Consider the following 17695-nt stretch of genomic DNA (forward strand, 5'->3'; position numbering starts at 1 on the left):
CACTGCAAACATTGACCTTGTGCAGTCAATATCTATCTAATCTATATAATAATCTAGTCAATATCTAACAGCCAAACTAGCTGAATGAAATAACTGGGCTGGCTAGTAAGATAGATAACAAGCAGCTCTTCCAAGTCAGCTTGGATTGCAATGTTTCAGTTTTTTTTAGGTAGCTTGCTATCTAAAGCTGAAGTCATTCGATTTTTAATTTTCCTGACATTGTTATAGATTTTAATACAACTCTTCTTTATGTATAGGTATTCAGACGTTCCTGAGTACCGGACAGACCATATTTTCCAGAATACATTGGAAAGGTACGTCAGTATATTCAAATGTCTGTGTGTTTTCATTGTAACTCACACAAGTGCTTGTAGGGCCCCATGATTTCTGCAATGCAAAGACGGAATCCAGAAATTTAAACAGAATACATGGTACCCCTCGGACAGGATACACAGGATATTTTTATTACAGTACCCCAACATTAGTGTGAATAATAGGTATTAGATGTATTCTGTATTTTTAAATCAACCAAATGGATTGAACACGTTAGGCAACAAAAAGTTAACACGGAATTCTGGAAAATAAAACAGCATTTGGGACAAATAGAACAAGGATTTCATAGGGTCCTATTAGTGTTTTACTCAATGTGTTGTCGCCCAGGCAGGTATAGACAATGTGTGTCTTCCTTATTTTAGAATGATATAGCGTATGGGGGCAGCAGGTAACCTAGTGGTTAGAGTGCTGTGCCGGTAACCGAAAGGTTGCTGGATCGAATCCCCGAGCTGACAAGGTCAAAATCTGTCGTTCTGCCCCTGAACAAGGAAGTTAACCCATTGTTCCTCTGTAGGCTGTCACTGTAAATAACAATTTGTTCTTAACTGACTTGCCTAGTTAAATAAAGGTTACACAAGTAATAATATATGTTTGTGCTGATGTATACACACACAAAAAAATGAATGGATTATATCTTAATTCCGTAGGGATCAGGCTCAAATGCAATGTAAGAGCTGCAGTTTTGCTGCTTTCAAGTACAAATACGTGACAACCACAACATTGTGAGTGTCAAAATGGCAAAGACCTTCTAATATCGAAGACAAGATGTTATTCAGGCCCTTCCTGTGAGGACTTCAAAGAAAGATGGTCAGCCCCTTTTAAGCCCAACCAGGTACAAAATATAGCTGAATGAAAATAGTAAATGTAGGTCCATTTTTTAAATATTCATTTAAATATTTTGTGTTACCTTGACCTAATATTCTAATCTACAATTATACATGCAGTAAAGATTAGTCTGAACATTCTCACTCTGCACATGCCATGGGAGGAGTTTCCCAACAGCATTCTGTCTCTCAGATCATCTGTTGTCCTTATCTGTTCAGAAGATGTTTTCTCTCTCTCTCTCTCTCTGATTAAGGAAGGGTTCAGAAGAATTGCAACTGTTGCTCTGGAACACCTTCACAATAGTATATAGGTTATGCTGTATGTATTTAGTTGCCAGTATAAAATGCAAATATTTGTATAACATCATATTACAGTGCGACACCATCCAGGAAAGAAGAGACAGTGTGATCTGTGCCCTGATCATATACCTCAGCGAGAGGGTTGAAGACCTTATTACAGAACACAAGGTAAAGGTTTTTATTTTTGTATCCTTATTTATCTCTAAATGAGGTATCTTCCTTTGTTTCCCTCTCCTCCTCAAGTGGCACAGTTAACGTAATAGCCTTGCCTGTTATTTCTTAATTGTTTCACTCAGGATGCTAACGACACCGTGATCCGAGAGGACCTCGTTCAGCATGTGATGAAGGTGTTCACTGTGAAGGATCTGCACCAGAATATAGGGCATGGGATCTGCATCGAAGGAGCAGAGGTCCTGGCTGGTATTTGTGGTGTTACACAGTATGGGCCTCATCTATGACTTGAATCTAAGGTACCCCAAAGAACTGAAATATACCTTTGAGGTGTTCCAAAAAGTATTCTTGGAACTTGGTGATCTCAGGACCTTCCCACGGGTCCAAGCTCTAAAGATGAAGTTACTTGTTTTCAGAGATGTCTAAAGATATCTATGAGAACTCTCAAAGGGCCACTCACCAACTGTGGTCTAAACCCTACTCAGTAAGCTGAAAGGCTAGTTGCTAGGTGGTATAAGAGACATTGTCAATTCCTGTTTAAAAAACAGCTTTGTTTTAAAACGTACTCCATATGCACTTGTGGATTTCTGAGATGATTTGTAGTCAGGTGCAAGATATCTGGATGTAACTTTAGGAGGCAAGGTGGAGTTATACCCAGAATGCTTATACCTGTCAAAATAATATTGAATGAGGTTGTATTTGAGCTAAAGTTCATATTGTGCTTTGTGTAAAGTCTATTAAGATAAATCCTTCATTTACGATTCTGTTAAAAACATTGCTATGTTGTTAAGGGGCACACAGAACACCAGAGAATTCTTGCCAAACTCTACAAGATGTGAGGTCAAAGTGCTAATCCCAAACTATCACCTACACTTTATGCAGTTGTGAAGATCTGAACATATTCGTAGTCAGGTGCAAGCTATCTGGATGTAACTTTACCTAAGGAGGCAAGGTGGATTTATACGCAGAATGATTAAAGATGACAAAGTAATGAGCTCTCCACAAATGCTTAAGGAGTAGGGTATAAAAGGCAATTGATGTTTGAAGAAAACCTTTATTCAAAATAAAGGTGTTGAAGTTTGAAGTTGAACACTGTTGTTTCTTTTTGCATATTCCCTTGTATAGAAATACAATTTTTAATCAATTTTCCCAAGTCTATTGAGGTAACTATTTGCCTCAGCTTTTTAAGTATATTTGTGAGTATATATTTGAGTAGTAAGATTAAATACATTTTACGAACCTGAGTACCATAAGTAACTGAGCAAAATCATTTGTAGAAAAGACATAGAATATCAATTACGATACGGAGCAAATTCACCAAATAACCTTACAATGTTAGTTCTGTAACTGATTACATTAAGTATATCAAACTTATAACATTAGTTCTGGGACTTGAAGGACTTAAGCAGGTCAAACTAAAAAAAAAATGTTCTGAATGTGATAAAATTAAGTTGAATGAAAGGAATTGTTGAGATCCTGTTAGTTGTTTGCACTTAATATATTTGAGTTTGTGATGCACTAAAAGCGAAGTATATTATACTTAAATGATCCTCCTTTTTGGATTTACTTAAAAAGCTGATGCAAATAGTTACCAAAAAAATGTTCAAGTAAAAGGGGCACAATATTTTTTACAGTGTACTGATTGCAACTGTGCTGTTAATGCAAAGAGGGAGAAGGTGTGTGTGTGTGTGTGTGTGTGTGTGAGAGAGAATGCCTGTTTCCAAGCAAGCTCCAAGGCGACAACGTCAGTCTCATTTTATGAAAGAAAATTTTTATTTAGTGATTTATAAACAAAACACATTACCACTGTATCCATTTAGGTCAAATAAAAAAAAAACTGAAAGAAATTAAATGTCACTACTTCACCGTCACAGTAGATGAGCAGGTGTACAAAAAAGGTTTCACAACAGATCTGTACTGATCAGTAGGCCAGGACAGCGCCACCATTGTTCACCATCATACGCTGATAAAAGAATGACAGCGTGAACGCTCACTAAACACAAGCATACACTACATATACAATTTTTACATAGGAATTGTCTTCTTTTTTCGTGTTTATTTTTTTCGTTTTTTTCTGTTGAAAGGGAAGAGATAGCTCATCACAGGATCATACATATTTCAGTTACAATATTACAGCGTTAGTTAGATCATCATGTCAAAGCCGGACACAAAACTTTTATTTTTTTGTTGTTGTTGCTTGTTCTCAAAAACGAAAATCTTATTTCCATAAAACAAAATGAACAGAGTTGAGATCAAGGGCATCACACAACAGCATTTACAAATATCGAAAAGGTTTAGTTAACGTCATACAACACCACTGTCTTGTGGAGTGCGGAGGGTGTAATATGTAGAAGATGCATGACAGAGACGGTACATACACATATCTCCTGTGGGAGTCATAAAGTAAAATTATAATACGAAACAATAAAATCATAGCCATCTATTTCTATATATATATATATATTGTATCTCTATATTGTTTGAGTTTCCTTTGAGACGAACATGCAGCAGCCGCTTTAGTGGAGTGACGTCATATTGAGCCGCAAAACCTGGAGGGGGGGGGGGGGGGGGGCGTTGCAACAACATACAGGCAGGGGAACGGGGAACCAATCGAAGCAGGGCTGATTACAAAACCTCCTGAGAGGGGATTGATGGGATAGAGCTGTGGGGTGGGAATCCTTAGATGCCCTTATTTATTCATTAATAATGTAATAATTAGCAGTATACACTGCATTTATTAATGCACAGGCCACATATATAAAAAGCAAGTCTAACTCTACATTTATTGTGTACATAAAAGCCAATGGATGACCTACTGTTTTGATTCACCAATCATAATCAATCAATTTCGAGATATACGTGTACCCAGGAACATGGAGGATAAGCCTAGCTCTCAGAACCATGTCCCAGACATCCACCCCATCCCTGTCCCCATCCCACCTCGTCCCCTCTCGCCAGTGACCACAAACAGGAATGAACAGTGTAGTATTCACAAGTTAAAAGAACTCAACCGTTTTGCACTTGGAGACAGCTGGCGTTATAGAACTCAGAATAATGGACCCCCGGTCCCGACTGGGTTCTTCAGGCCTCTTCCACATTACTCCATGCTGTTCCCAGCACACCACAATGTTCAGCCTTCCCAGTTCACCCTGAAAGAACATGGGGCTAGAGGGGGAGTCCACGGCCAGAGAAAAGAGAAAGGCCGAGGGCAAGGGGGGTGGGACAAGCAGAAGCGCTGCAGATCAGTTAAAGCTAACTAAACAGAGTAGGAAATCGAGGGTCTTCTCCAAGAACAAATAGAAAGTGAAAAAGTTTCACAAATTCATCATCATCATCATGTGAAGAAGCAGTCTGTGGTTGGTGTAAGGGTGGGGATGATAATCTGTGTGGGCAGGGGCAGGGAGTGGAAAGGGCGGGGTGGGGATGTGGAGGATGGGGGATCAGGTTGGATATCAGGTAAGTGATGGTTGCTACCAAACATTCAGAGCAGAAAGCCTCAGGCTTTTGCTGAGTGGCAGGGGGAGAGTAGAAGAGATCATCTTTAGCTAGAGACGCTCCTGCTATTCTACAAGGCTCCAACGGAGCTCAGATCAACAAGCTGGATCACAGGCCAACTCAACTGGACTCTTCTCTCTTTCGTTCTCAGGAGACTCTGAAGAGTGTTCCTCCTTTCTCTCCATCCCTCGTTCTATCTGTTTGCATTGGGCGAGAGAAGGAACTCGTCGTCCCAAAAGAGAGTAGTGAGCGAACCCATCAGGAGTAACTGCAGGGGATGCTGCTGTGCCAACCCTGAGAGAGTAGATCTACTGTACACATGTGTACTGCTTAGGAAAAAGCTTGCGTTCAGTATTAAACACAATGTTGTTTTGTTGGCTGCTCCTGTATTTTTTTTATTTTTTATTTTTTACCTCTCTCCAGTTCTCAGGTGTTCTCAGTGTCCGGGTTGTTACAGCGAGTGTGTGTCAGCGTGTTTTGTCATTGACAGCCATGTTTTCCTTGCCGTCACAGGGAACACTGACAGCAAGAGAGCGCGATAGGAAGCCGCGGCAGCAGTGCCATGTTAGCCTTTAGCCTCAGCAACTCTCTCCCGTGCTATTTACAAGTGTGAGTGTCCAGCTCTTAAATCACCAACATTTAACTCGTCTTCTGTTGTGTAGTCTTCAGTTTACTTTCTTCTCGTCATTTCCTTTTTATTTTTTGCTCTCTTTCCGAGGCTGGCACAGAGCTGTTTTCTTCTGGCTGTTGGATTTTCTTTTCCTCTCAAAGAGAGAGAATTATACAACATGGTGGGAAGGGGTAAGACAGAGGTGCCAACGTATCCGTGGGTGGGAGGGTGAAAAGCAGAGGGTGAGGGGAGACAGTGGCTCTCGTCCCCTCGCTGAGAAGAGTAGGGAGGGAATCGTTTGGCTCAAGGTGTATAGGCTCCTGGGGGCATGGTGGAACATTTATCAATCTGTTTTTTTTCTTCTCATCAAGGCATGATTAATCAATTACCCCAGTAAAAGATTTTTGAGGCGACAGTAATCTACAATAATCTTGGTAAAGCCCGATTTTTACCAGAGAGATTTGGGCTGTTATCTTTGTTGCAGGGGTGGGTATAGAGTAGACTGCAGCAGACTTTGTCTGCCTGTCTGTGTTACTGAGCCAGAGATTATGAAGTAGAATTGGGAATCTCTTTTCACCTGTGGTCTAAAATAATTGTATTTTTGTTTCCCGGTGGACTTTGGTTGGTACCTCTGTTTCAACAGCTCCCCTTCCTTCTCTTCCTCCTCCTCCTCCTCCTCCTCCTCCTCCTCTACTCATCGTCATCCTTCCCCTTATCCTTCTTATCCTTCTTCTCCTTCTTCTTCTTCTTCTTCTTCTTGGCCTCCTCCTTCTTTCCGAAGCTGATGAAGTCGCTCTTGTCGTCCTCTCCTCCCTGCTGGCGGATAGAGATGATGGCGGGCGATCCAGGGATTATGAAGGCTTCGGGGGGGACCTCGCCAGGCTTCAGGTGCTGGGGGAGTCCTCCGGGACCACCGGCGCCGTAACGGAAGTGCCAGCTGTTACTGTCCACTCCGGCACCCATGGGTGGGGACACCTCTCCACCCTCAGCATCTAGAGACAGAGACAGAGAACCACGAAGGGTTATTAATGTTGTACTGGAATCATCTCTCTCACAACCATTGTCATCAATATTGTCTATATAGAGGGGTTGTAAGATGGTTGTAAACCACAATGTCATTGGTTCAACTGTCAATGTTGTCATTGGTGTCATAGTCTTGGACACTTTCTTGAAAAGACTTGGAAACCTCTGCCGTGTCAGACTCTTCCCACATAGCATCCATTGGTGATGCCCCCATAGCACACAGTCAACACCATGCTGAAGCGTCACCCACAGGAGTTCTCTGATCACCCTGACTCCCATTGTGATGTCACTAATCGGTCACTAATCCACAGAAACAGCCATAACACCAGTCAAAAGGAAGGGGTGGCGACTCAGAATGCAAGCTTTCAAACGGTCCACTGATAAGCAGCACAGAATCAAAGTGTCCATTCTGTCGCCCCTCGCCACGGCTAGGGCCCCCGGTCGGCGCTGTGGGACAAGACATGAAGCGCTCCATCACACAGGGAGAGGCGGGGAAAGGTCAGGGAATAAAGACATGGCATTTAAACGGAAAGTCAACAAGCCGTTTACACGCTGAACGTTAGTTCTGGGAGATGACTGCGCTTTCAACTTCCATCACAGATCGCCACTGAAGCGCTAAGAAGAAAAAAGGTAAAGGGAGATAGTGTCTGTTCAATAGAAGTGTTTACCTTATGTGTGTGTGTGCGTGTGCGTGTGTCTGAGTAAGTAGCCCAAACAACGGCGACCTAAACCATCTCAAACGCTCAGCATTTTAAGTGGTCTCCAGTTAGTTAAAGAGTCTGTACTCAGTACTTTGAGAAACCTCAATAAACTGTCAGCTCTCCCTCAGTCTCTCGACACACATCAGGACTCACTGCAGCAGAGCAGAGTAGAGCGACACCTGGCTCAGCTCTCAGCTCTCCCCTCCCAACCCGACCCCATCAATCTGCCGAAGGAGAGAGAACGCATAAACAACACCTTTAAAGGGGTAGGGGCGCTCACATAAATAACTCCTCATTAAAGGGGATGGGGAAGGTGATGGCAGAGGTGCCGGGTCAGTCAAACAGCCTGCTCACCGTGACTCTGCGTTCAAAAGGCGTGTGTGGGTTGATGAGCCGGAGTGCATGTAACAGAGCTCACACCCCACCCTGACAACCCAGGGATCCCGAGGGGACTGTTCTAACTACTCAGTCCCATTACACACACAAACCGACGCACATACACACTCCACCAGCAAAACACACCCCACACCACTTTGCCTCATTCCTCACAGCTATGACCTAGTTGCGATACTTCCTTCACACATTACACTTTTTATTTGTCTCTCTTGTTTTTGACTTCCCTCTAAAGGGGAGTTTAACAAAACAGAGTTCATCCAAGCAGAAGGAACAGTGTCTGGAAGAGGGAGGACTGGCCTCATATAACACCCAGGGCATGGAAGGCCATCTCCCCAGTCCCTGTCCTCAACAACCTTGCCTCTATTGGAGAGTTAGGAGGACAAGCTATGGTGGTACTTTCAGCTCAAATCCCCATTAACATAGTCCATCTGTCAAGAAAAAGCTAAAGGCATCCTGAATACACGAACATATACAGGGGGGGGGGGGGAACGAAAGGAATTTTAAAAAAAAACGTTTTTGAGTATGAAGCACCCCATGGGAAAGAGACCCATCATTTGGTACAGGGCAAGAGTTCAGTAAGTCGGTCGTGATCAGCCAGTACATGTCTCATTCAGCAGGTAGTGATTGAAGTGGCCAGGGGGAGGCATTGTTACACGGCTTCAAGGAACAAGAATAGAGGCACAAATGTAGTCTGCCTCAATAACAACCAAGCAGAGCTCAGAACGACAAGACGGAGCTAGATCACTGATCTATTCTAGCGCCACACTACTCCTCTCTTCTCCCGCTTCCTCTCTCAATTCAAAAGGAACCAAAATAGTTTTTTTGTTTGTTGCCAAAAACATTTCTAAGTACTATAAAAAGAAGTAGAGGGAATAAACAAAAACATTTCCTCTGGCAATTAGTGACCATTAAAAAAACGATAAAAACGATGGAATATGCAGATTTTTATGAAGCTCCCCACGCTTTCTCTCCCGTTCCCCTATCACCTCTTCTCCTCTCCTTCCTTCCCTTCCTTCCTCCGCCTCCGTTCCCTAACTGACTCCTCTCTCTTTTCCTCCCTCTCTATTTTTCTCCCCCACCCCAACCTTTTTCCTTACCCGACTTTGCTCTCTCCTCTCCATCTCTCTCCCTCCCCTCTCTTTGCGGCCCTATTTCCCTCCCAGTCTCTCTCCTCCTACCCCCCCCCCCCCCCCCCCCCTCTGTACTGGCCCGGGCTCTCTGCTGGAGCTGCTCAGAGTGATGGATTCTGGGAGTAAATCCAGGCTGGGCGTCAGGAGAGTGTGATGTCCCCTGCACTGCACACGCTCCTAATCTCTCTTATGGAGTCAAACACTGCAGCAAGCCTTTCTGGATGATGGGACGCCGTCCTATTCCCCCTCTCATAGATACAGATGCTACGTCCCAATCCTTTACCCTTCTGCCCTAAAGTGTGCACTTATTCACTTCCCTTCGTGGACTTAAAAGGAAATGAGTGGTGTAAGAATATGGCCACATCTGTCTCTAGCCAATGCTAGAAGGTAGAGAATTGGGACGCAGGGGAAAGATTATAGGGAATATCCTCATTACCAGCAGCCATTTTGCCTACTCTGTAAGAGGGCACAGATTGGCCCATTGAAACAGACACAGAGTTCCAGCAGTCACATAGTCTTCCTTTTAACTTCCTATTCAAGCCAGGAGTGCTATCTGACCTCCGCTGATGTGACATCAGCGCCGTGAGATAGAGTCGGACACACGTACATTGACTTTTTAAAAACATTTTAGCCATTTATCAGACGCTCTTATCCACAGCACTTGCAATTAGTGCATCCATCTTAAGATAGCTAGCTGAGACAACCACCCATCACAGGCCTAGTAAGTACACTTTCCCTCAATAAAGTAGCTATCAGCAAAGGGGGGAGTCAAATGGAAGTGATGGTTCAGGATTTTTTATTTTCAGACAGAGGATGATGATAAGAGGGAGAGAGGAGTAGGAGACAGATACAATCTTTCTCTCTCTCTCTCTCTCTGACATGGAGACAGTGGGAGAGTCTGTATCAATCTTGGGTTACTGCCCTTATCTGACTCCCAGCCAACATTGTGATCCGATTCTGCTCTTTAAAAGGGATAAATGATAAAAGAGAGGAGGAATGAGAGGGGAAAGGGAAAGACAGCAATCATAGAAAGTGGTAGGGTATTTAGTCTAAAATGCATTTGCTCAGCTATGCTGTCCCTGGGTAATTTCCTGTCTAAAACAATGCAGGCAGATAAAGAGATACCCGTGCTCCTGATGCAAACATAAAGTCATAAACAGATAGGACCCCAGAGAGTGATGAGTCACTGCAGGGCCGGCTCCAGCCCTTTGGGGGCCCTAAGCTAGAGTTGGTTTTAAAGTTAATTTTGCCATGGAGCGTAGAGAAAAGGTTGCAGGTTTATAACTCATTTTATGCAAGTTGTTTTTTAGTTGCCATGGGGCGGAGAGAAAAATGAGCAATTTTACAGCACGTTCCACACATTTTGCAATGACTTATGCCATGTTAAAATTATATCTGAGTGACAATGGCTAAAAAAAAAAAATCTATGGGGCCGTCAATGGAGGTCATGACCCCTGGGCAAATGCCCTTCATGTCCGGTCGGTAATTCGGCCATGATTACTCAAGGTTTTGGTAGTTGGCAAGACTAATTTACCAATCTAAAAATGTTTAGTGAGTGACAGTTGAGTGACTGTCATTGAATGACAAAAGAAGAACTGCTGATGCACAACCAAATTTCAAAACTACACCTTGTGTATGCCATTAACAGTAAATGAAGACCGCGACTGAGTTCCACAAAGTGGGATTACAATTCATGTAATTGTCATTCTTTTTGTGAACAATCGACACAAAATACTCTGTAAATGTCAAAGTGAAAAGATGATAATATATATAGATTAATAAAAAAAATAATACAAGTAAATAACTAAAATGTAGTCTTACATAAATATTCAGCTGCTTTGAGAGCGATTACAGCTGTACGTCTTTCAGGGAGGTCTCTAAAGGTTTGGTTTGCACAACTGGATTGCACAATATTTCTCCCATTATTCTTTTCAAAAATCTTCAAGCTCTGTCATGATGTTGGGGATCGTGGCTAGATTTCAGTAAAAACTGTAACTTGGAACATTCACAGGAACATTCACTGTCTTTTTGGTAAGCACATCCAGTATAGATTTGGCCTTGTGTTGTTGGTTGTGGTCCTCTCCCAGTCTCTGGTGTAAATCAAACTGAAGCAGGTTCTCCTCTAGGATTTTGCCTGTACTTAGCTCCTTCCCGTTTGTTTTTAAAAAAACTCCACAGTATTTGCCGATGACAAGCATACCCATAACATGATGCATCCACAACTATGCTTGAAAATAAGAAGACAGTTACCTAGTATCGTGTTGTGTTGGATTTGCCCCAAACATAACGCTTTGCATTTAAGACAAAAAAGTGTATTCCTTTGCCGTGTTTTGTTGCAGTATTACTCTAGTGCCTTGCTGCATACAAGATGCACGTTTGGGAATATTTGTGTTCTGTATATTTGTATTCTTCTTTTCATGCTGTCATTTAGAACACGATTGTGATCTACCACAATGTTGTTGATCTATCCACAGTTTTCTCCCATCACAGCCATTGAACTCTGTAGCTGTTTTAAAATCGCAAATGGCATCATGGTGACATCTCTGAGGAGTTTCATTCCTGTCCTGCAGTCCGGTTTAATGTGTCTGGGTGGTTGAATACAATAATTATTAACTTGACCATGATTAAAGAGATATTCATGGTCTGATTTGTTATTGTTACCCATCTACCAAACACGGCCCTGCTTTATGAGACGTTGGAAAAGCTCTCTGTAGTAGTCTTTGTAGTTGAATGTGCGCTTGAAATGCAATACTTGACTGAGGGGTCTTACAGATGTTGTATGGATGGGGGACAGAGGAAGGGTTAGTCATTCAAAAATCATGTCAACCACTAATATTTCACACAGCGCGAGTCCATGTAACTTATTATGTGATTTGTTAAGTCAAATTTGATCACAGAACTAATTTAGGCTTGCCTAAACATATGGGGCTGAGTACTTTTGCAACGACTCTATTTTAGTTATTTAATTTGTATTAATCTGTTTCCTTCCACTTTGACATGACAGAGTATTTTGTATAGATTGTAAAAAAATAAAATACAAATAAAACCACTTTTTAACACACAAAAATGTGAATAAATCCAAGAGGGCTGAATAGTTTTGCAAGGCACTGTATACTGTATATTCTTATTCCCGCAGCCGGCCCTGAGTCACTGTGATGGAAATCAGACAGATGCAGCAGGACCTGATAGGGCCGGGCAGAGGAGAGAAGCAGCATCACACCGGGTCAAAGACATTACAGCTGGGTAGAAGAGCCTTTTGATTGTCTGTGACATATCATGACCAAGTCAAAAGCCCCATGACTGAGTCCAGAGCCGGGCGGCCCTATACACTTGTGTAGGTTGTGTAGGGCCCCGCAAATTACACAAGGGCCCCGCCTTCCCCTTGTGTCAAAGCAGGTGTCAATGTTTACAACTTCGATGAGAAGATGAAGCGGAACTATCCTTCTGGTCATGAAAAGAGAGGAAAAACACCATGAGAGTGAATTGCGGGAACAGCAATCAGGTAAACTTGTGTTCTCTCCCCTCCGAGTTGATGTCAGCAAATAACAGTAACGTTAAGTTGATGTGCAAGCTTGCAGTGCATCTCTCTCTAGTCTGACTGTCTTGCTAACCTAGCTGGGCAGTGCATCTGTTGGTCTGTCTGTGTCTTGCTTGCCAGCCACTTCCAGGGCTGTGTTCTGTGACTTTGTGCCTGACAAAAGTGAGAGTGAAATACAACTATTCATTACGTTTGATAAACGCCAACGGGCAACGGGGTTTATGAACTGCAGCTCGGAAAAGATAACAGCGTTGCGCGTGAACGAAATGAAACTTGCGCTTTCCAGCAGCAACCTCTGTGGGGACCAGTCCAGACAACATATGGGCGTGATGACACACCTCAGAGACACACAATTTTAAAACAAGACAATGATTATCTAGTCTCTCAGTCAAGGTTTAGTTACAACTCTGGACTAATGCAAGATGGAAAGCAATGGACTGACTGTCACGTTCGGACCTTAGTTCTTTTATTATGTCTTTGTTTTAGTATGGTCAGGGCGTGAGTTGGGTGGGTTGTCTATGTTCTTTTTTCTATCTGGGATTGCTGTGTTCCTCCGATATTTCCTACTACTCCTCCTCGTCAGAGGAGACAACCGTTACATTGACATTGACTATTGATTTCTATATTACATTTAAAATGTTGATTAGCTGGGCATACTGAGCAATATGGATGTACATCTCTCAGTAAATAATAACCATCAAGTATTCAGCCAAGCCATAGTATAAATAATATTTAAAATGTGAAAATCTGGGGGAGACCGTTTGAATGGACCTGATGCAGCTGATGAAATGAATAATAGTATTGTTATCTATAATTTACAAGTGTTATGCTTAAGTTTGTCAGTAGAGGAGATGCTGGATCATCAGCCAGTAGAAGCACAGACTCAGTTGATCCACATCCAGCCTCAGCCAGTACTAACACAGACCCAGTACTGGCAGCTTCAGCAAGTACTAACACAGACCCAGTACAGCTGGCTTCAGAAAATACTAACACAGATCCAATACAGCCGTCTTCAGCAAGTACTAACACAGACCCAGGTGAAGAACAGGCAGCCTCAGCCAGTATTAGCACAACCAGATGCAGCCAGTATCAGATACAAGCAGCTAAGACCCTATTAGAACAGTTGCTGCTCCACCAAATGACCCAGCAGATTGGCCCCCAGTCTTAACAGACTGTATGAGGACTGAGTTGGTGCACAGAGGTCCATTCAAACCAGGACTGGATTGTTCTGAGCTGGCTTTCACACTCAATCAAAAACAAGGCTGTGTATTGTTTTTGCTGTGAGCTCTTTTCTACAAAAGACTACAAAACAATAAAGGAAGGCGTGAATGAGTGGTCAAATATCAACGCCATTCTGAAATCCTACGAGGGTAGTCCTGAACACACCAACGATATGATTAAGTGGAGAGAACTTGATCTGCGCCTAAGTCGGGGACAGACTCTTGACCAGATAAAAAATGACAATTTGTGGAGGCCGAAAGAAAGAGATGGCGGAATGTCCTTACACGTTTCATAGGTATCACCCAGTCCCTGGCTGAAAGAAACCTAGCATGCTTTCTGTTCATCAGACAAACTCTTCCAACCAGATAATAAAAACTTCCTAAAAGAGGTTGTATCACTGGAAGAATTTGACCCCCTTCTCAGAAAAACTAAAGATGGAGCGACACATGCTCATTACCTTGGGAAGCGCACACAGAATGAGCTGATACAGATTGTGAGCGACAAGACTCTGGAAGCAATAGTGACTCAAGTAAGAGACTCAAAGTACTTTTCCATTATCTTGGACTGTACACCTGACATTAGTCACCAGGAGCCAATGTCCATTATTCTGAAAAGCGTGGTTTTAAAGGGAAAGCCAGAGCTCAAGGAGCACTTCCTCGGCTTTGTGAATGTTGAGGTTACAACAGATTTGAATCTGTCCACCACTGTTATCTTAGATAAAGCTGAACGAGCTGAAGATTTCATATGAAGATTGCAGAGGGCAATAATGGGGCCAACATGAAGGGCAAGCACCAAGGAGTACAAGCCAGACTGCTCCAAAAAAATCCCAGAGCCTGCTCGTCCCATGCGGAGCACACACTCTAAACCTTGTCATTGCAGATGCTGCCAAATCTTCAAAAGCTGCAGTCGAGTTTTTTGGGCGTGTGCAAAAGCTCTTCACCTTCTTTTCAGCTGGCACACAAACACGGAGTGTTTTGAAGAAACTAGTGAACATAACCGTGAAGTCATGGAGTGACAAGATGGGAGAGTAGGCTCCAAAGTGTTCATGCAATAATGTATCAGGCTTCTGAGGTTCGGGAGGCATTACTGGAAGCCAGACAGGCGATCAGCGATCCTGTGGCCAAAGTGGAGGCACAAGCACTTGCAGAGGAAGTTGGGTCCCACTGCTTCTTGGTTTGCTGTGTCGTATGGTGTGAGATACTGACAATGACAAACAAGGTGAACAAGCTCCTCCAATCCGCCTCAATGCAGTTGGATATCGCAGTGAATTTAACCTCAAATGCAAAGGCCTCCCTCACTACATACGGGAAACTGGATTCTCTGAGGCCCAGACAACAGCCAAAAAGCATTTGTGAATAAATGAATGTGGAGGCTGTTCTGAAAGAGAAGAGACTGAGAATCAGCAAGAAGCATTTCAGCTATAAGACTCCCGATGAACCAGTGACTGATGCACTGAAAAACCTTGAAGTCGACTCTGCTGTGACGTCCATGGACGAGAGATTTGAAACACTCAACCGGTCGAAAACCAAATATGGAGTGCTGCTGAACTTCAGTGCTGCCTCTCAGATGTCCAGTGAATCTTTAAAGGTTCACTGTATGGAAGTTGAAAACACTCAAACCTTCAGAGACGACTGTGACACCAGTGGAATGGATCTGGCACACGAGATTCAGAATGTACCTGATCTGCCATCAGGTAAGATGACTGCCTTTGAGCTGCTCTCCTTTCTCTGTGAGAAACACCCGGAGGAACTCTATATCCTAACCTTTTGGACGGCCCTAAGAATTGCAGTCACCCTACCAGCAACAGTAGCATCGGCAGGGGAGGAGCTTTTCAAAATGAAAGCTCCTCAAAAGCTACCTGAGGTCTTCCATGTCACAGGGACGTGTGTGAAGGGTCTGGCCATCATGAGCATATATCATGACATGGGGGAAACACAAGTCCTATGATGACATCATTGGTGGCTTTGACTCAAGAAAGTGCAGAAGAGGAATGTTTTGATGGTAAGATTTTAATTCAAACATTCAAATGTTTACGCACTTAGTAACATTTAAGATTGTACGGCAGAAGTGCATTTGTGTAAATGACTGCTTAACTTCTTAACTAACTATGTGACATACTTTCTCAATTTCTTCCAGACAGCCCAGATAGACTGGTGCCCATGCTGATGCTGAAAATGCCCAGGCTGTAGAGGGGACCACAGTTAAACACACAGCTGTATAGGTTTTGTTTGACTATTTTAAGACATATAGCTGCAGCCATATCCTATAGGCTTATGTTTACATTGTACAGACAAAGCTAATTGTATAATATTGTGAGAACTGGACTAATTACCAGGCAGCAGAGCCAAAGCTCAGTGTTATATTTTATTATTTCTACATTTTATATTTTCTACAATTTCTTATTTATGTTCATGTTAATATTCACTTATGTTAAGATTCTGTAGAAAATATTCTATTCAATAAATATTGTTTGTTTACACCTCATTCTGTTCTGTATAGGTCTACTTATTCTTAGAGAGACGGATGGAGCAAACTGTTTTAAAGGAAGGAGGGGCACTGGGTGTCAGGTGTGACTATGTGCCAATGGCAAATGGTTTACATGGCTCACGGGCCCCTTAGCAGAATTTTGCTTAAGGCCCCAGGGAGGTCAGGACCGGCTCTGACTGGGTCTGACTGCATGTCAAAATCCTGGTCAGAATGAATCCCTCCCACCTCTTCTTCTTAAACTTTCTAAATCCATTAATGCTTCCTTGTCTATATATTTCGATGCACACTGCTTTCTGCCCTCAAGACTCAACAAGTGGGAACCCCCACTTTTCCTCCTCTTTGTTTTAATTGAGCCATGACAATCAAACAGGAACATAAAATCTGTCTGTGCTCCAATCATCTTGTTCCCCTCCCTCCCAGCATATCTCCATCCCTCTCTGACCTTCTTTCTCTACTCCCCTTTCGTTCCCTCTACCCATTCCACTCTCCCTTATCCCCCCCTCTTCACTCCCTCTCTTACTCTCTCTCACCTATCAGGATGGCAACAAAGGCACCTGCCACGACCAGCACAGAACCACACACAATTATAACCTCTAAATCAAATCCCCCCTAAAGTGTATTGGTCACATACACAGATTTGCAGATGTTAGGGTAGAGCCTTGTGGTAGCCGGCTAGAGCACTAACTAAGGTTCAGGGCAGGGTACTGGGCGGAGGCAGGCTAGTGGTGACTGTTTAACAGCTTGATGGCCTGGAGATAGATGTTTCTCAGTCTCTTGGTCCCTTGGATGCACCTCTACTGTCTCCTCCTTCTAGATCAGGGGTGGGCGACTCCAGTCCTCGAGGGCTTGATTGGTGTACACTTTTTCTCCATTCCTAGCAAGCACAGCTGATTAATAAAATTACATTCTAAACTGATGATCATGAGTAGGTGATTATTGGAGTCAGGCGTGTTAGCTGGGGCAAAAATGTGACACCAATCAGGCCCTCGAGGACTGGAATTGCCCCCGCCCCCCCCCCCCCCCCCCTTGTTCTAGATGGTAGCGGGTGAATAGTCCCGTGGTTCGGGTGGCTGAGGTCCTTAATGATCTTCTTGGCCTTCCTGTGAAACCGAGTGCTGTAGATGTCCAGGAGGGCAGACAGTGTGCCCCCAGTGATTGCGTTGGCCTGACCACACCACCCTCCAGAGAGCCCTGCGGTTGCGGACGGTGCAATTGCCGTACCAGGCGGTGCTACTACTCGACAGGATGCTCTCAATGGTGCATCTGCAGAAGTTTGTGAGGGTCTTAGTGGCCAAGCATTTGCACCTTCTTCACAATGCTGTCTGTGTGGGTGGACCATTTTAGGTTGTCAGTGATGTGCACGCAGAGGAACTTGAAGCTTTTGACCCTCTCCACTGTGGCCCTGTCAATGTTGATCGGGGCGTGCTCCCTCTGCTGTCTCCTGAAGTCCACAATTAGCCAATCGT

The 17695-nt window shown here is 43.4% G+C and overlaps 1 protein-coding gene across 15 annotated transcripts in view; it reads right to left on the reverse strand.

Annotated features, from left to right (window-relative positions):
- Positions 1-3387: 3387 nt before the first annotated feature.
- LOC139366191 (protocadherin alpha-C2-like) overlaps positions 3388-17695 on the reverse strand; it is a 216337-nt gene continuing 202029 nt past the window's right edge. For all 15 annotated transcript variants that reach the window (XM_071103404.1, XM_071103405.1, XM_071103407.1 and 12 more), the window contains one exon: positions 3388-6725. In XM_071103404.1, coding sequence (XP_070959505.1) covers positions 6424-6725 — 302 coding nt within the window. In that variant the 3' untranslated portion in view covers positions 3388-6423. The remainder of the gene's footprint in view (positions 6726-17695) is intronic.

This window comes from Oncorhynchus clarkii, chromosome 14 (genome assembly GCF_045791955.1).
Source record: "Oncorhynchus clarkii lewisi isolate Uvic-CL-2024 chromosome 14, UVic_Ocla_1.0, whole genome shotgun sequence".
Classification (NCBI taxonomy): Eukaryota; Metazoa; Chordata; class Actinopteri; order Salmoniformes; family Salmonidae; genus Oncorhynchus; species Oncorhynchus clarkii.